The 19,875-nt window shown below is 39.0% G+C and overlaps 2 protein-coding genes across 3 annotated transcripts; both read left to right on the top strand.

Moving 5' to 3' along the window:
* Nucleotides 1-1,897: 1,897 nt before the first annotated feature.
* On the top strand, nt 1,898-5,991 carry c12h8orf82 (chromosome 12 C8orf82 homolog). Of its 2 annotated transcripts, none has more exons than XM_060883483.1 (3): nt 1,898-2,281; nt 2,373-2,421; nt 4,089-5,552. In XM_060883483.1, exons 1-3 carry the CDS (start codon nt 2,111-2,113, stop codon nt 4,238-4,240), a joined length of 372 nt encoding a protein of 123 aa, XP_060739466.1. In that variant the 5' UTR covers nt 1,898-2,110; the 3' UTR covers nt 4,241-5,552. The 2 variants fall into 2 exon arrangements, with proteins under 2 accessions (XP_060739466.1, XP_060739465.1); XM_060883482.1 differs by having other exon boundaries at nt 1,934-2,281; nt 5,344-5,991.
* Nucleotides 5,992-7,030: 1,039 nt separating this feature from the next.
* LOC132854844 (cilia- and flagella-associated protein 57-like) lies at nt 7,031-19,475 on the top strand. The gene is made up of 21 exons (XM_060883481.1): nt 7,031-7,181; nt 8,577-8,747; nt 8,940-9,250; nt 9,405-9,646; nt 9,819-9,984; nt 10,069-10,218; nt 10,352-10,491; nt 10,789-10,954; nt 11,330-11,440; nt 11,539-11,751; nt 12,781-12,954; nt 13,037-13,195; nt 13,578-13,733; nt 13,944-14,025; nt 14,200-14,372; nt 14,697-14,813; nt 14,962-15,117; nt 15,258-15,449; nt 15,534-15,629; nt 15,814-15,965; nt 18,778-19,475. The coding sequence occupies exons 2-21, from the start codon at nt 8,588-8,590 to the stop codon at nt 18,899-18,901; spliced, it is 3,240 nt and encodes a 1,079-aa protein (XP_060739464.1). The 5' UTR covers nt 7,031-7,181; nt 8,577-8,587; the 3' UTR covers nt 18,902-19,475.
* The last annotated feature ends 400 nt before the right edge of the window (nt 19,476-19,875 follow it).

Here is a 19,875-nt window from a genome sequence, read left to right as displayed (position 1 = left end):
AAATATAACATAACATAACATAACATAACAAAACATGACATGACATAACATAATATAACATAACATAACATGACATGACATGACATGACATAACATAACATGACAAAATATAACATAACATGACATAACATAACATAACATAACATATAACATGACATGGCATAACATAACATGACATGACATAACATAACATAACATAACATAACATAACATAACATATAACATAACATAACATAACATGACATGACATAACATAATATATAACATAACATAACATGACATGACATGACATAACATAACATGACATGACAAAATATAACATAACATGACATAACATAACATAACATAACATAACATATAACATGACATGGCATAACATAACATGACTTGACATAACATAACATAACATAACATAACATAACATAAAACATAATATGACATGACATGACATAACATAACTCAATACCTTTATCATTCTATCAGCCAGCAAAAACATCACTTTGAAAAAAGTGTATTAACAGTCTTTTTGTGGAATGAACTGATCAAGCTTACACATATATAATATGTATATTTATAAGATATATAACACACTTATGCATATGTCTGTTGTTTCTTTCATTATAAACGGATCAGAAAGTGAGCCACATGTCCACCTGAATTTGGATTTTTAATGCAAGTTTTCTTAAAGACTTACTTGACATTCTGCAGACTGGACTTTTGCTGTTAATACATTTAAATTTCACTGCAAGTTTTATACAATATATAACTGTGTATGTAACAAATAAAAATCATGAATCCTGATTAAACCTCTATAGGTTCTTGTGGTGGAGATTTGTGTACATCTATTAATCCCATTAACATAATTCAACACCACCTATAACTGAGAGCCAATCTTAACAAAATTGGACACACTGCAAATAAATAATGCTTTAAACATGTAATTCAGAGTCACACCTAACTAATGACAGTGTGTCCTGAATGAGCAAACATGTCATTACAATGGTTTTCACTCAGATTTGACAAAAGAAAGGTAAGCCAGGTTATATAAGGAAATTATATAAACTATATAAAATATAATTCTATAAATGATATAAACTTCACCGATAAATAGGTGACATCTTGAAAATTTCATACACACATGATGTGTTGGTGGTAATTATAACAAGAAATCTTAGACCTTCACATCTGCATGTGTTCTTCCCCACATTAACTTTTACCACAAAGTCAAACCATGGTGTGTCAAGCTTGTAAGGCAGCGGTGTCCAAACTTATCCATAAAGGGCCGGTGTGGGTGCAGGTTTTCATTCCAACCAAGCAGAAGCCGCACCTGATTCCACCTGTTTAATCAGTTGTTCTTGGCCTTTTGTAGACTACGGTGTGGCTTCTGCTTGCATGGAATGAAAACCTGCACCCACACCAACCCTTTATGGATAAGATTGGACACCGCTGTTTTAGGACTCCAGTGGCCTGCACAGAGCCCTGACTTTAACTACATTCAATACATTTAGTTTGATCTGGATAAATGCACCCCAGGCCTCCAGAACCTGATATCAGTGCCTGACTTCATCAATGCTCTTGGAAATAATGATCTTAAATCTCCACAACCATATTTCAAAATCTATGGATGTGATCAACAAGCACATATGATTGCTATGGTCATGTGTCTACAAACTTTTGTTCATATAGTGCATCAGAATTCATCCTATAAGTTTGTATGTAGCATCAATCCTACATAGTATTATATGTAGGGTAAATCCCCCTGGCATTTAAAACGTCAATCAAAGTTCAACACGTGGGAAGCTGACTATAAAGTATCAGACAGCACCATCTAGTGTTACCTTACTGTAGTATACACCAGCCATATCTAACCATGTTACCTTTTCTATTTTAGCACTAAAAACAATGTTTACTGTTGAGTTGGCTATTCTAGTCCAGTCTTGCTTTAATATTGCTTACACTGCACGACGTGCTGGTTTGTGGAACTAATACGCAACGTTTTCAGTTTCCGCCGGAGTTTTATTAAAGCTGAACCGCGCCGATTAAAAACATTCCTGGATTTTGTTATTTCCCTTGACAGCGTGTTATGGTTAGACAGCCGTGTACAATCTAAATGATCTCTATGTGTAGCGGTATGACTGTAACTGGGCTATGTTTTTGGAGAAGCACGATGAGGGCGAGGACACCGGTCGTGTTTACGAGAGGACAGAGCAGCTACACACAGGGTCAGAGTCCTGAGCCACGTGTTCGTGAATACTTCTACTATCTTGATCATCAAGGACAGGTATACAGCCTGTATGGTATTGTCATATAGTCTTGTTTATGGAACAAATAAATCCTTGTACGTTTAAAATGTCCTTATATCCTATCACTAGCTCTTTCTCGATGATACCAAGGTGAAGAACTTTGTCACGTGTTTTAAAGGTATGTGAATCTACACACAGGTCACTTTATGGTACTTACTCAACATTAACGTTGAAATAGTATCTTTTTTTTTTTCTTTCTTACTAGTACAAACAATGTTGAAAGAACACGTAGAACTTGTAGATACAAAATAGTAACAGTATACGTGTGAATAAATGCATTATGTTGCTGTATTAAGTCAAATTTTGAAAACTATCTTCCAGTCCAGAATACGTGTTTGTATTGGATGAGTCTCCTGTCAATCATTTTAGAGAACACCGCCCACACCGACCATTTCTATCCTCATTTCCCTATAGTCACAACCTGCAAAAATGTCACCTAGAAAAATATAATTTTAGAGAAATCTTTGCATGCATGTAATAATTCTGCTGACAGCTGTACATAGAATCAGAATCAGGTTTATATGCCGAAACACAAGGAATTGTGGTTTTTATGGTGCTCTTGGTACATGCATGCATATCTTTCATGAGAACAGTAAACATTTAAATACTAAGGATTTACATAGTACTTGAGAGAAAGGCAGTAATTAGAGAGGAAGAGTGAAATACAGCGCACACAGGTAATAAACCCTGTATTAGCTGTTTAATCTGGATATGGCATAGTGGAAAAAAATGTTTTTGTGCCTAGATGTTCTAGTGCACAGAGATCTGTAGCATCGTTCGGAAAGGAGAAGTGTGAACAGGTTGTGGTTGGGGTGAGAGTGGGATGTAATGATGTTACCTGCCTGTTTCTTCACTCTAGCGTTGTACAAGTCCTGGAGGTTGGGCAAGGGTACACCAATGATCATTTCTACTATCCTAAGTGTCTGTTGCAGTCTTCTTAAATCTGATTTGCTGGCTGACCCAAAACAAACAGTTAAAGAAGAGCACAGAACCAACTCAATAACAGCTGAGTAAAACTGTCCTCTGTGCCTGTGGCAGGTTGAACTTTTTCAGTTGACGAAGGAAGTACAACCTCTGCTGGGTCTTTTATACAATGGAGTCAATTTGAATGTCCAACTTCAGGTCCTGGGAGATGGTGGTTTCCAGGAACTTGAATGACTCCACTGTACAGTGCTGTCCATTATGGTGAGTGGGGGCAGGGCAGCGGGGTTTCTCCTGAAGTCTACTATCATCTCCACAGTTTTGAGCACGTTCAGCTCCAGGTTGTTGTGACTGCACCAGACAGCCAGCTGCTCAAACTCTGTGTGCAGACTCATCTCTCCTGGATGAGACAGATGACTGTCATCTGCAAATTTCAGGAGCTTGACAGAGGGGTGTTTAGTGCAGTGGGGAGAGAATGCAGCCCTGTGGAGCTCTAGTGCTGATGGTGTGGGTGTTGGATGTGAGTTTTCCCAGCCTCACTAGCTGTTGCCTGTCTGTCATGAAGCTGGTGATCCACTGACAGGTGGAGTTGGGTACAGAGAGCTGTGTCAGTTTATTCAGGAGGATACCTGGAATGATGGTGTTGAAGGTGGAGCTGAACAACAAACAGGATTCCACAAACAGCATAAATCCTTGGTTTGTCCAGATGTTGTAGGATGTGGTGCAATCCCATGTTGACATGTTTGCTCGGTAAGCAAACTGCAGGGGTCCAGTGATGTCCTTTAAGTACAACACCAGCCTTTCAAATGACTTCATGACTGCAGACCTTGTTTAGTCCTGTGATTTTTGGTTTCTTGGGTACAGGGATGATGGTGGAGCGTTTGAAGCAGGAAGGGACTTCGCACAGTTCCAATGATCTGCTGAAGATCAATGTGAAGACGGATGATTGCTGGACAGTGCAGGCTTTGAGGCACGCTGGCGAGACACCTGGGTCTTCCATATCTTCTGTTTGCTGAAGACTTTGCATACATCATCTTTACAGATCTTGAGTACAGGCTGAGGAACAGTAGGGAGGGAGGGTGTTATGGCCGTGTTGTAAGGTAGTCAGAGCGGGAGTGAGGTGTCAGACCAGGCTTTTGTTTTTCAGACCTGCAGTAGAACTCATTCAGGTCTTTAGAATGAGTATAGCTTTTGATTTATATACTGCTTAGTTTGTGTATCTGTTCACTAGATTACTAGTCAAACATTTGCTTGGACCAACTCATCTTTATTTGAACATTTTTCTTATTTCTTTTACACATTTTCCAATATTATACATCAACATGTTTATATTTGGTGGCACGGTGGCTTAGTGGTTAGCACGTTCGCCTCACACCTCCAGGGTCGGGGTTCGATTCCCGCCTCCACCTTGTGTGTGTGGAGTTTGCATGTTCTCCCCGTGCCTCGGGGGTTTCCTCCGGGTACTCCGGTTTCCTCCCCCGGTCCAAAGACATGCATGGTAGGTTGATTGGCATCTCTGGAAAATTGTCCGTAGTGTGTGATTGCGTGAGTGAATGAGATTGTGTGTGTGCCCTGCGATGGGTTGGCACTCCGTCCAGGGTGTATCCTGCCTTGATGCCCGATGACGCCTGAGATAGGCACAGGCTCCCCGTGACCCGGGGTAGTTCGGATAAGCGGTAGAAGATGAATGAATGAATGAATGTTTATATTTGACACTCCTATTAGTAACTGATTTTTGCCGTGCTGACATCTTTAACACAAGTTTGGCCAGCTTCAGTACTTATTTTCTGATCGGTGCTAACAGATCCAAGCTGTTTTTACTGGGTTCAGGTGTGGAGGCAGTAAATACCATTTTAAGCAGGTTTAAGCACAGTTTACGTAGGCTTAAACAAATAGCAATAAGCAATACTAAGCCCAACAAGATGTCTTAAACAGCATCTATATCCAAACCTTTGTCTGGTACAGCTTGACTGTCAGCAAAACTGTCATTTTGTGAACAGTTATTGTTAGCAAACTACTCCATCTACTTTTGACATTTCCATTGAAACAGTGACTGAAGTGTTGGTATATGTGTATCATTGAAATCTTTAACTTCCCTCTCCTCTTTTACTCCCTTTAGATCAGCAATTCCTGGTTTTCTTTTTTAAGCATTTGAAAGTCAATCGAAGTGGCCGCTACGAACAGCACTTCCACTACGTTTCATTTTGTGGACGTGAGAGGAACTTCCTACGTTGTGATGATCAGCCAGTTGTATTTACTCATTTGTTGTCTGAGACGGGGCACCTGTCATATTGTGGAGGTGGGAATAAACTGATTTTTCCTTTCCAACCTCAATCCTTGTTCATGCATCCAGGCAGTGGCAGAGTGTACCATCCAGCTCCTGAGAATGTATATGGGGTTGGTTTGGTACGTTCTGCATTGGCCATTGAGTTCAGCCCTCACTTCCAGTACTCGGCCGGTCAAGAAAGTTCTGCCCAACCTACTCATTTCCTGTGGGCTGGGCAGCGGTATACACTGACTAATGAGCTTTCAAAGCATTTCTCAGTTAAATAGAAAACCTATTAAACATTACACAATAGTTTCCAATACCTATTGTGAAATATGCTTGTTACTAGAGATAAAACTCTTTAGTCTTGTGAATGTGTATATACAGTACGTATGAGCATATTTCATCATTAAGAGGTAATACTAAATGCTTCGATAGAGTTATTTATTTAATGTACAGTGTAATAATAATATGCTTTTAAATTTCGTAGTGGCCCAGCAATAAATTGTGTATAACTGAATACAAAATATTAAATAATAATAAAGAATGAACCTCTATAAGATTACACAATGTATTACTCATGTATGTATTTACTTGTTTTGGTGTTCACTTATTATACCTTCTGACAGCCAGGGATGGTGTCAAAAAATTTATATTCTCTAATATTGGGAACTCCAACAAAGTAATTCCAGATAGCTCAATCTCAAAAACCTCCAAACACACACCTTTCCAAACCTGTCACAGAACTAATTCCCCCTGCCCTGGAGTCTTGACCAGGAAACACAAGGATTGACCTAAATGGCATTCAGTGAGTAGGTTCCAGAAAAGAAGTAGTTTTCAGGTGTCAGCATGCCTGTACACACAAGAGGATATCTGAGTATTTGACACGTCCCTGGCGATCATCTGGTGTTCTAAATCTTTTTAATGGATGGAAATGTACAACGCCTGATGAACTCTGGTGCAGCAGGATCTCCTTACTGTCTGGATTTCTGTGTGCTGTACCTTGGCCACCCTATGGACTCTTGTATAGATTTTTTTTTCTCAGTACTTTTCTCCAGGGAAACCAGTGCTAAAGGAATAAGAAATTACGTGTCTATTTTGAAGGTTTTAATATGGTTGAAGAGAATATAGCACTACAAAATGCTGTACTCACAGTAGATGATTTTAAAAGAACAGTAACACAACCTAGATGAAGTTTGATATTAAAATACAATCATATCCTAAACAACTACAGGTATTTTCCCCTAAAGCTATTACTCCCAAAAAAAAAGTGTAGAACCACATATTAGTTGTCCTTTTTTATTTTCATTTTATTTTAAATCAGAGATTAGGAGAGATTTAAAAAGAAATATTGCTAGGCCTGTTCTTTGATTAGAGAAAGCATATATTATGCTGTAGAAAGAAGGAGGGAATCAAATTGGATAAGACGGGTATTGGAGGGAACATGTTTGAATGCATACATAGCTTTTTTTTTGGTTTTTGGACAGAAATATAAGGATCTACATAGTCAAACATAGAAAACAGTATTTCTCAAAGTAGTCCATATAGTCTGATCCTTTTTAGTTTAATAATTAATGATTTGTTCCTCCAGGTTGGTACATGGGGTCATGGCATCTCTATTTGCAGATGATGGTGCTTTGTGGAAAAGACGGACAAAAGTATCGTATGCAGAAGTTAAGAGTATGAAGAAGGTAAAAAAAAAGGGCTGATAAATGAAGACAGACTTTCTCTAACAAACACACTGCTTCTCACAAAAGAGAACCAACTCTACCATCAGGTTGAAAGCATTATTATTTCAGGTGATGAGAAATTACCTGACAAAGCAAGCCCTGAAATTCTTAAATATAAAGATTAATATACCTTTAAGAAAAACAAGTTTTAGAATCAACTGAATTGTTTACAGTTCTGTTTATTTCCTTCTCCAAAGACTCAAAGTGGACAAGTGTTTACTGTATTAGAATAGTTCAATTATCTACCGAACAAGCTACTGTAAAATAAATAAAGATGGACACTGGTCAATCTTGGTGCAAAGATTTCTGTAACAGATGTAGGCGTGAAAGAAAAACTTATTGTTGTTGCGTATTTATTAGAAAACAACAATTTCGTCAAGAGTCGAAAAGAGTCGACTCGTTTAGCAAGTGCCGTATAACTAAACCGTAACTTATATATTAACGATTCGTGATGCCTTCATTTCTGTAACAGATGTTGGCATGAAAGAAAAACTTATTATTGTTGCGTATTTATTAGAAAACAACAATTTCGTCAAGAGTACAAAAGAGTCGACTCGCTTGAGTGACACATCGCTATCGAACTCTCTTATTGCATAAAGAATCAGAACCTAGACAGAATAGAATAACATACAATAACATACTATCGTATGTTATTGTAACATACGATAATAATTTTGAACACGACGACTACAAAGATACCATTTCTCTCGTGTTATACAGGTAAATTAACCCGTTTTTAAGTAAATTCAACTTAGTCCTTAGTAATTTTGTTGACCTTTGACGCGTTCGGGAGGAAAAAAATGAAACCGTTTTTCTTGATCTTTCTAAACCACGCCCACATGAGTGGAAGCGCACGTTTAAGCTGCTTGAGTCTGTTAGCATTCATGAGAGATTTAGCTTGATTTATTATTATTATTATTATTTTAAAGCACAAATGAGATTAAATACTGTAAAGCTGATCTATGATACACGATAACGCAATAATTTGGTCAAAGTGTTCTTAGGCTTTCTTGTCTAGTTCTCTGGACAATAGTGCCATGGTTTAAAAGGCCATTTTCATGAGACATGTTTTGTACACAGGTTATTGTGTTAACCTGAATATGATCCTTGTCTTGTCTTGTACAAAAACAGTGCCCACCAAGCAGCGACTAAAGTTATCGCTTTGCCACAAAAAGATTTTCTCATAAACAGGGAAATGTACAATGGAAAATGTACTTGCCTACTAATCCTATAAATAAGGCCAACAACCACTTGCCTCTATTTTTAACCATGTGCCGTGCAGGTCCCCGAATCTACCCAAGGTTTTGTAGGTCTGATGATCTGACAAACAGCTAATGTTTCTGTTTCTCATTTCAGACTGCGTATCAATGGCTAAAAAATTTCAACTGGATCCTCACCACATTTTTGGTTTGTGCCGGGAAGTGAATGACAACTTGCACTTCTTGGACGACCATATCATCATTTTCCCCAGTGGAAAATACTGTGTGCGATACAATATATTTCACAAATGTAGCACATTCATTCCAGGTAAGCTTTCTAAAGAGCTACACTTCTGGTATGACCACTTGTATGGTATGATACTACACATAAGTACATTGATTGTACTGTAATGCTTATAATAATCGTGTAGGTTCTTATTTTTGTTAAGTCAGGTCCTTTAAATATTAAATTGTAAATACATGCCAGCTATATTTCTAACACTCGAATGTTACCTAACAGTTGCAAAGGAAAGCAAAGGCATCCAGGCACTGGCTATGAGCCCCAACCAGCACTACCTGGCTGTATCGGAGCGCAGCAAACAGGGCAGTATCATCATCTATGACCTTCAAACCCATGAGTGCACCAAGAGACAGGTTCTGACGGGTGGTAAGATCAGTGTGGGGAACTTTGTCTGCATGGCTTTTTCTTCTGACTCCAAATACCTGCTGGGTCAGACTGGAGGACCAGATTGGACCCTCTTTTACTGGGAATGGGAGAAGAATAAGGTCAATGCCCATGAGAAAATCATGAGGATCAGCAGTGTCAATCAGGTAAAAATTCTAAATGTCTGTAGCTGTCGGCTTAAGGCATGCAAATTTCTAACACTAAAAACATTTCTCAATGGCTCCTTTTTGGTGTATTGTGTACAATAACAGTTTTTAACTGAAAGTCTGCATACTGAGTGTTCCTGTTTCTCAATGATAGGTCAGCTTTAACCCCATGGACAACACACAGGTCTGTGTGAATGGAAAAGGAGTCTTCAAGACCTTTAAACTGGAGCATGGCAACCTGAATCAGTCCATAGTGATTAACACACAACCTGACATCATCCTGTGCCACACATGGATGTCTGAGGACTGCATTGTCGCAGGAACAGATACTGGAAAACTGCTACTGCTGAAGGTGAAGTCCGGACGCAAGCACGAGTTGGGGAGGCCGTACGAGAGGTAGCAATAAAGAGAGAGACAATAGGAACCACTCCACCACTTATTGTCTTGTTATTATGATCTGTTGTAACATTGTAATGTGTGTATTAGCCTATAGTATTTACAGCAAAACACAATAAAATGTAAGAGATTTTTTCCAATTCTCTGTGTCCCACGTTATCACTCTCCACAGCCAAACGGAGAATACGGACACTGGTGCAATGGCTTCCATGTTCCCGCATATTACCGCCATCACACGGTACTCTAGAGGCTTCGTCTGTTCAGTTGGACCGGGACTAATTTTCCTCTATGATAAAATGAAGGAGAAGAACAGCTACAGGAAGACCATGGAAATAAGAGTGAGTGCATTCATAATTAACATTTAGCAGGGATTATATTAAGTTTATAGTTCAGATTCCTAACTGTATTTCTTTGATCTGCAGATTCCTCAGGACCCGTGCCTTCGGCAAAGTCAGGCTGAGCAGCAGGAGATCAAGTCCATATGCATGAGTCCAGCGGAGGATAATCTGGCCGTTACCACAGACCAAGGCCAAATCTACTATGCCAACCTCGAATTAGATGAGATCAGCAAGGTAACAGAGCAACAGTGGGTTTAATGAGTACACAGTAATAAACCTGCCAAATTTACACCATGGTATACTAGTATAAAACTGACACCCTAAAACTGATCTCTGACATTTGCTTCACCGTCGCTTCTTTGTCCAGATTGATGAGGCCAGCTTTCAGTTCCTGTTTCACTCTTTTCACACTGGGAGCATCACCGATCTGTCAGTCTGCGTGTCCAGACCGCTCGTTGTCACCTGCTCAAAGGACAAATCTGTGCGCATCTGGAACTTCGAGACCAAGTAAGAGCTCCTGATGTTTTTTTTTATTCACATATCACCTTTCTCAAAGTCAGTGTCACTTAACACAAGACAAAAATGATCTTCATCGCAGCTAACATATAATGTAATAGTACTTGTAAAGAAGTATTGATCCTGTCACTCTGAACCGTGATAAATATCTTGTGTTTTGAACAGCACTGATTAACTGGTACGCTATTCCAAACCATCATATCATATTTGGGCACAAAAATGTCCACAGTGATAATTTAGATTTCTGACTGTATTGACTGGTCATGATTTTTTTTTTTTTCTCTGCAGGTCTCTGGAGCTGTATAAAGATTTTCCTAAAGAGCCGCACTGCGTGGCATTTGACCCGCACGGCTTCGCCATCCTAGTCGGCTTCTCCGATAGGCTCTGCCTCATGAGCCTTTTAGTGGACAAATTACAAACAGTGAAGGTGTTCCCCACAGTCTCCTGTACACAGGTAAGGTCCCATTCACATGACCTTAGTGTTATATGGTAAAGAGCTGTTCTGAGATACGGGACATAAGGGTTTGAAATTCCAGCTAGCAAAACTTTAAAATCCTGAAATAACCTTTTACAGCTCAGCAATTCCTGCATTATGAGATCACTTCAAATTGTATTGAAATTGAGGCATTTATTAGAAAACAATTAGAAAACACAATAAATTGATTTTAATTCCTTTTTTTTTAAATAAATAAATAAATTCTTTAAACATAAATTAAGTAGAATATTTTTACTTTTTAAATAAAATAAAAGTGCTTGAATAATTATTTTTTTTAAAAATTGTACATAAGATGTAGAATTAGTAAATAAAATAAAGTGTGTATGTCCACAGTGTGTGTTCAGCCACGATGGTAACACGTTCGCCGCCGTCAGCATCAAAGTGATTCTCATTTATAATGTGAGAACACAGAAAAAAGTGGAGCTTAGGGGTCACCGTAAGGAGGTCAGTCGTCGCTGAATCCAGTTGTCCGACACAAATTCTCAACAGAATTGATATCAAATGTCCTTGATTCATATCGATTTCCTGTTCGAACCCTTCAGGTACTGTCTGTGAAATGGAACGAAGATGACAGCCGTCTCCTGTCTTGTGGCATGGACGGAGCCATATGCGTGTGGAACGTTCTGACTGGCGTATGTGAGTCTTACACTGTCCAGAAAACCTGTATCTACAGAGATGTGATATTCTCAACCGCCAGTGGGAACGTCCTCGCCGTAGGCAGTGATTTCAAACTGAAGGAGTTTCACAATCAACAGGCAAGTCCAAAAAATGATCATAACATAGTTTTCCAACATTTTAAGCCACATATTGTGTAAAAACACGTGGCACATGTGTTGTATTTGTCAGGAATGGATGGGACTATTCCCTTCCTGGACACTAGGGGGACATTTTGGCAGTTTTTGTGTCATGTGCCTTTGTTTTTGTTTTTTGAATCACATGTGCTAGCCCCACCCTTTCCTTATCCATTCCCGCCTCTGAACACATGTTCCTTATGTTTCAATGATTGTCACTCCTATTTATACCAGTTGTGTCTGGTTTTGGGGGGCACGGTGGCTTAGTGGTTAGCATGTTCGCCTCACACCTCCAGGGTTGGGGGTTCGATTCCCGCCTCCACCTTGTGTGTGTGGAGTTTGCATGTTCTCCCCGTGCCTCGGGGGTTTCCTCCGGGTACTCCGGTTTCCTCCCCCGGTCCAAAGACATGCATGATTGGCATCTCTGGAAAATTGTTCATAGTGTGTGAGTGCGTGAGTGAATGAGAGTGTGTGTGTGTGTGCCCTGCGATGGGTTGGCACTCCGTCCAGGGTATATCCTGCCTTGATGCCCGATGACGCCTGAGATAGGCACAGGCTCCCCGTGACCCGAGGTAGTTCGGATAAGCGGTAGAAAATGAGTGAGTGTCTGTTTTTTTTTGCTGAGTCCTTGTCTCTTGTTGGTTGTGTTTGTGTTCCTGTGTTTCCAGTTTCCTAGGGTTTCTAGCTCCTTGTTGTTTTTTTCCTAATAAACCCCTCTTTTTATCTGTGAAGACACCCTGTTTTCTGACAGTATTTGTATCTGTACTAAAAGATGTCTTCTTCTACCCTCTAGCTGATTTGGAGATTTGTATAAAGTGATACAGATAAACTAGAATTTTAACAGGCTACTTAAACACTATGGTATAGCCAACCTTCCAAATAGAAATTTCTGGATTTTAGCGCTGTTATCCTGAAAACATGGTATATTCTTCCACACAATATATCTATAGACAATATAACAAATATATTTTATTTGTTTTTGTATTCATTTAGATCCTAATGGAACTGGCCTCAGATGGCGTTAATTACACAGCCATCTGCATGCCTAGTTCCGGCAAAGCGGTCTTTGTTGGAACTGTTACTGGTTCTGTCAGGGTCATGCAGTACCCGTTACAAGAGGAGGAACAATGGACAGAGTATCAGGCCCATTCAAGTTCCATCACCAAGGTATGTGGATGTTCTATTGCTGCTTTTAATGAACTTTTCCAAGCTGTCCAAATTAACTTTATTTCTTTCATCGTGTATGCAGATGGTCATAACACCTGGTGATCGTTTTCTTTTGACGGCCTCAGAGGATGGCTCCCTCCTCATCTGGAGAGTCACTGACGATCTTGGACGCAACTTGTATATAAAAGAATTAAAGTACACCGGGGTGGTCCTCTGTGCCAAGTCCTACCTGGAAGAAAAGGTAAATATGAACAGTGTGAGCTTTTCTACTGTTGAAAGTGATGGAATGATGCTTCAGACTGGTGCAGTGGTACTGTAGCATTGCTGCCTCACAGCTCCAGAGGACCGGTTGCTTTAACTGATTTAACTGTGTGTTCTTTGTGGGTTTACTCTGATTTTTCCAGTTCCTATAATAAATTGTGCATTAACAGATATTTTTATAATTTGCCTTGTGACTGTACAGTACAGTGCTACTGTCATTGCTATACTGAAAAGTAAACAATAAAACATTTTATAGTGACACAGTTGAAGGATAAACTGGTCCAAGTGTCATCCTGAGCCTTTGCTTCGATGTCCATGACTCGGATGTATGCCTCTGACATATTTCTGTGATCAAACTCTAGGAAAAGAGTTTAGAAGAGGCTAAGCACCAGCTAGCATGGCTAAAGTTTGAGCAGGAGCAGATGCAGCATATGAAGGACAGGACCTACACACACAAGCTTCATGCGATCGAGCGGAATTACCTCCGGCAGTTTGAGAAAATGAAGGCCAAAAACGAGGTAAGATGTTGAGCTTTCAGACTGATAATTTAGCTGCGAGGCCTCATCAATGAGACTAGACCAGTAGAACGAAATTTGATATGAAGATTTCTTTTTGTCAGTTACCCGTTTTACAGTAACGTCTCCTTAAATAACAGGCATTAGATGAGTACAAAGGAATAATAGCTAGAGATAAATAATTGAATAAAAACTGTATAATTCTCACTGTAGGCGCTGATTGCTGAGAACAAGAGGCAGAAGGCCTTGCTGGCCGAGATAACGGCAAAACACGCCAAAGAGCTGGAGGATGAAAGTAAATACGCTCACTATTGTGCATATGTTTACTCTTTAACACAGAGTTTGAGTTTTAAGTTTCTAAAGAACCATGAACATGAGTTTTGTTGAATTAGTCCTTGCTCTACACCACAATGGCTAATGCACTAGAATAGTACACAGTTGTAAAAGCACGTCAAATTTTGTCACTCAGGACAAACCTACGAACAAAAGCTGTGTGCGGAAAATGAAAGTCACTGGAAGATGCAGCAGAGATTAACTGAGACTCTGAAGGCGAACTATGAAAAGAAACTTAGCCAGCAGGAGGAAAGCCATAACAGTGCCATAAGAAAGATGAAAAGGTCCCATCAGGACGAACTGCTGGAGGTAAGGAAGTCATACTGGTCTTGCTCTGATCCAGACTACACCCCTGATCATTACTATAGTCAGTGTAATCTGTGACATGTTTTTTCATTCATTGTTTGTTTACTTGTAGTGCACTAGATAGGGTGCCTACACTAAGAGAAGAAGCTAAGGGCCCGAAACTAATAATATTTAATATTTATATACGTTATGAATGCATGGGGTATTCTTTTTTTCCTTAATAAAATCCATTATATGGGAAATAGGGAGGCATTTTTTTAGCTAAGCTTTGGGATCAGTACAATTGGACAATCATTACAATCATTTTCTCATTCTTTCACTCTACAGCAACAGGCCAAGTTCGGGGAGACTCAGAAGTTGTTAAAGTGTTCTGTGCTCAAAGGAATTGACCCGATGGAGGTGGCTAGAGAATTAGAAAATGAATTGGATCTTGCACAGCAGCAGGTGTGCGATTGGAGACATGTTCATATTAGATATGCAGAAATATGAAAATAATACGATACAATAAGCTGTTATACATGTTAACACAATCATGGTGCGATGTGACACGCTCTCAGTGTAATTAACATCTGCAAATGTGTGTTGCTATAAGGTGAAGAGGTTTGATGACTTAAAAATGGAGTTGCGGAATCGAGACGCGACCATCCATAAGCTAAAGGAGGAGCTGAAGAGAATGCAGTTTGTGGCAAAGAAAATCAAGGATCTGACGATGGAAAAAGAGGCACAGATTAAGACTATCAGTGAACAGGTGAGATTCATGCTAAGGCTACAAGTGTTTTTGGTAAACATCATCGATGATGCAAGAACATGCAAGTTCTTTTTAAAAAAAAAAAGTCGCTGATTGCCCTCATGCTGTAAATAAGAAGGGGATTTGTTTTGTCTCTGCAGAAAAGCCATATCTTAACATTGCTGGCGAAGCTTGAGAAGTTCAACAAAGGACAAGGCATTGACTATTTTACGCTGCAAAAACGGTTGGCTCAGATGAGACATGAACGAGATAATCTGAAGAAACTTGACCTATCAAAAGACGTCAAGCAAATGCAGCAGAAGATCGACGAGAACAAAATAGTCATCAGAGAGGTGAGGAATTGAACATATTTATATATTTTTTATATTATTAATATTATTTATTGACTAGCTAATTTGAGGACGTTTTTTTTTTAGCTCAAGGCCGAGGCGATGAGGAACAACACAATGAACAGGGAGATCATCGAGGACCTGAAGAAGAGGCTGACATTAAATGATGAAGAGCTGACCAGGGTTTGTTTCAATGTACAATGGGCAAAAGTACAGGTTGCAAACTATAAGTATCTTAATTCCAAGTTACCTAAGGAACAGTTCTGATTTCATTCAGCATGTAGATATGACTCATATTTTCAGTGACATGGATAAGTATTACAGTTGAACATCAGTGACACTGTATGTAATATCTTTGTTTCTTCAGGTCAGGTGCACGAATACTCTGGTGGAAAAGATGAGGGCCGACATCCAAAGAGGCTCCAACTTCCTCGATCAGCCGAAGATGCTGAAAGATCACTTCATAAGACTCCAGAAATTGTACGTCCTTAAAACCGAAAACGTCCAAAACTTGTCAAGGTAAGGAACAAAAGAGTAAATAAGTAAGTTTATTTCTAAAGCACATTTAAATTCAGCCCTAGCTGACCAAAGTGCTGTACAGAGACATAACGAACAATCAAAACACAGTCAATAAAAAAAAAAGTACACAGTAAAACAGGTAAAATATATGAAAGTTAAAGACAAATTAACACTCAACAGGAAAAGCCTGACGGTAAGGATGGGTTTTTAGCTGTTTTTAAAAAAAAAAACCAACAGAAGACGCATTCTTTATACTGAGGAAGCTGGTTCCAGAGAGCGGGTGCAACTGTTGCAAAAGCTCTATCCTATGGGGTCAGAATTGTTTCGTTATTCTGAATAAATATACTATGATCCACAAATAAATATAAAGAGTTTCACAAATATTTTTTAAATCAACAAATGCACAATAAGCAAACTGTAAATATATGTTACAAATTTCACAAAATAAATGAAATTCACAAATAAATAAAATGGGATTTGCAAATAAAAAAAAATATTTATAAATATATATTTAATTGTATTTATTTGTGTATGGCTTCCTGCTCATTTGTGAATCGTGTTCTGTGCATTTGTGAATCACTGCACACATTTGTAGATTGCGTTCTGTGCATTTGTGGATTTGAAACATTTCTAACGTCAAGACGTGCACAAGAATCCACAAATAGGTGGACTCCGCCCACCGTCTAAACCAGCCAATAGACCGTGCCACGATTGGTCAGCGCCACGAGACCGTTGTCCGATTATATTTATTTGTGAATCATAGTATATTTATTCAGAATAACGAAACAATTCTGACCCCATACTATCCCAGGGGTCAGCAACCCGCGGCTCCGGAGCCGCAAGTGGCTCTTTCATCCCTCTGCTGCGGCCCCCCCTAGATTTGGAAAATAAATATTTAATTCAAATTTATTTTATTTTAGTTAGTTAGTTTTTTAAAAAATGTAATTCTAAATTCTAAGATTATGATGCTCTTGTAACATTAAAATAAACTGTGTTTAATTTGTTTGTCGCTCAAAATATGCGTCATAACTGCAGACTTGTGAAATCCGACACAGAAGCAGACGCAGTTTTGGTTTTCTGCAGTCGGCAAGTTAAAATTTTGATGTCATGAATACGAAGATCAGGGCTGTCAAGTGTCACACATTGAGAGTGACAGTCACACATTTAGGTCTTTTCTCACGCTCTCCTGCCACACATCGTATTTCTCACGCAGAAAAACTTTTTGACTATTTATCATATATTTAATAAGCCGCAGCGCCCAAAATGTATCAGTCTGCACCGCTGTCTCTATGGAACCGGGCAGGAATCAAGCGCGTCTCCCCTGGAGCTCTTAGTCGAGCCTGTCACTTATCAGCCAATCAAAAAAAGGAGGCTACACAATAGCCAATCAGAAAATAGCACTATTGTATATGAGTAAGATTTAACGCAACAACCATTGGAAAATATTGGGGGGGGGGGGTTACTTTATTTGAAAGTAACCTTCAACCCAGCGTTTTATTTGTTAAGGTTAGTTCGAACTGTTCAAAATCTTTTTGTTTGCCTGCAGAAATAAAATTTCATTTACTCGGTAGCAGTTCATTGATTTCATAAATGAACACACTATACAGTTTTTCTATACTTTCCATAAAGGTAAAAAAAAAAACAGTTAAAAGAATTTTAAACTGTATTTTACAATAAACTGGGAGCCAATGTAGGGAAGCTAACACTGGAGTAATGTGATCATACTTTTTCTTTCCAGAAAGTAACCTGGCAGCTGCATTTAAAGATGCCCTGCCATATGTATTTCATTACTTTTGTGGTAATGTCTGAAGTTTACCATGGACTCTGTAACAGTTTTTTGTGGAAATAATGCCTTGGTTACCTTGTTTCAAGCCATTCTAGTGTGGTATAGAAAGCCTGCAGGAAGACTCAGCTCGATTTGTGCCAGTTCTCATGAATATTCAAATGAGCTATGCAGCTTGGCTCCGATTGGCTAACCGCTAGGATATGAGAGCATGACTATTCATTCACCCAGCGCAATAAGTAGCCTAGGCTAGAGGAAATTTGTTTACAATCACCTTGAATTGAGGCAGAATGGCTTCTTCACAAGCCCGTTGACGTTCAGCTATCCTTGCTGTATAGGAAACTCACTGAGCTACACGAATTCTGGGGGCGTGGTCTCAAGTGGGAGAGCTCATGAATAGTAATGAGCTCAGTCACTCTGACGTCAGAGTGACCAGCTTTTCTAACTGACCTGATTTCTCCCCTTATTTGTTTTAAGTGGCTAGAACTGACCGGGGAGGTAACAGTTCGTTTTCACATTCACGACACAACACAAACACATATGGACCTAACACATATCAAAAAATACAAGTAAAAACGGTTTTGTGTGGAAGGGCACCTTTAAAATGACTGTAGCCAATTTAGAGCCGAACGGGAAAGACCAATATAAAGAGAATTACAGTAATCCAATCGAGATGATATAAATGCATGTATGACCTTTTCTAGATTCTGAAAAGTTAACATTGGTTTCAGTTTAGAAATAATTCGTAGTTGATGGAAACTGTTCTTTACAATAGAGCTAATTCGCTTCTCAAAATTGAGTTCAGAATCAAAGATTACCCCCAGATTTTTTACAAAAGACTTTACATATGGCGAGTATAGGCCCAAGTTACTTCCCAGACGGGTGCGATTTGAAGAGATACAAATACCTGTTGTACGCTTTTTATCGTTGTGACAAATGATTTTGTAGAAATGTCATTTAGCATGTGGAGCTGTATTATGTTGTACAAACAGTTAAATTCTTTATGTACGTCCTTTATTTTTATTTTAGCAGCGACGCCCCCAGGGGAGTCACTAAAGGAAGCTCTTCAAGAGTCCGTAGGGTCGGTCAAGCTCCGACACGCAGAAATCTAGACCGTAAGAAGATCCTGGGTAGAGGTGAAGGCGCAGGATGATGTCAGAGTCAAAGGTCAAAGTCAAAGATCCCTCTATCAAAGGCAGGATCCGTGCCTCTGTGTTCAACACGAGCTCTATGAAGACATGGCTTTTCAATGTCGGAGTGGAAGAACTTCAGGAGCCTGTACTGTTCAGATCCCTGACCTCAACTTCACTGGACACCTTTGAGATGAACTTTCATGACAAAAAGGAAGATTTTTTTTGTTGTGCAATAGATTCTATCCCCAAGCCATCAGGCTTCGGAACCAACAGAACTGAACTACACCAAAAAACATCCTGTGAACTACACTGGACTGTACAAATCACAACATTTTAATACCTCATATAACTGCTGCTACTATATAAGAACAATATACTTGTGTACTTTGTCTTGTAGTGATTTGTATTGAATGTTTGCCCTGCCCTTGTCTCACACAGGTTGCACATGTTGCACTTTATTTCACTAGGACTTAAAACAATACAGAGCTATGGACTTATGTTTTGTTTTATGTAGTTTTATGTTGTTTTTTGTAGCATCACGGCCCTGGAGAAACGTCGTTTCTTTTCAGTGTGTACTACATCAGCTATATATGGTTGAAATGACAATAAAAGCTACTTGACTTGACTTGACATTCAGAAACCAGACGTCAGAAAATAACAGAAAATAACAAGGGCCTTGCACAGGGGCCCAGCAGTGTCAGCTTGGTGGATTTGAAATCACAACCTTCATTAGATCATTAGTCTAGCACATGAACCACTAGGCTACCACCTCCCTCATCATGGATCGTTTCATATTATACCTGATTCCAGATGGATTAATTTCTTCTCTATACAACATCCTTTATTAAATAATCCAAAAAATATATATATTTCACAAATGAATAAATAATTCATATTTGTATTAATTACATTTATTATTTATTCATACAGACGTAACAGAATTAATTTTATTCTGTATATTTCGTATCTACACTTTTGCCATTATACTTATTTA

Source organism: Tachysurus vachellii, chromosome 12, assembly GCF_030014155.1.
Source record: "Tachysurus vachellii isolate PV-2020 chromosome 12, HZAU_Pvac_v1, whole genome shotgun sequence".
In the NCBI taxonomy this organism is placed as follows: domain Eukaryota; kingdom Metazoa; phylum Chordata; class Actinopteri; order Siluriformes; family Bagridae; genus Tachysurus; species Tachysurus vachellii.
Note: the sequence above shows the minus strand (reverse complement) of the source record. Positions and strands in the feature narration are given on the sequence as shown.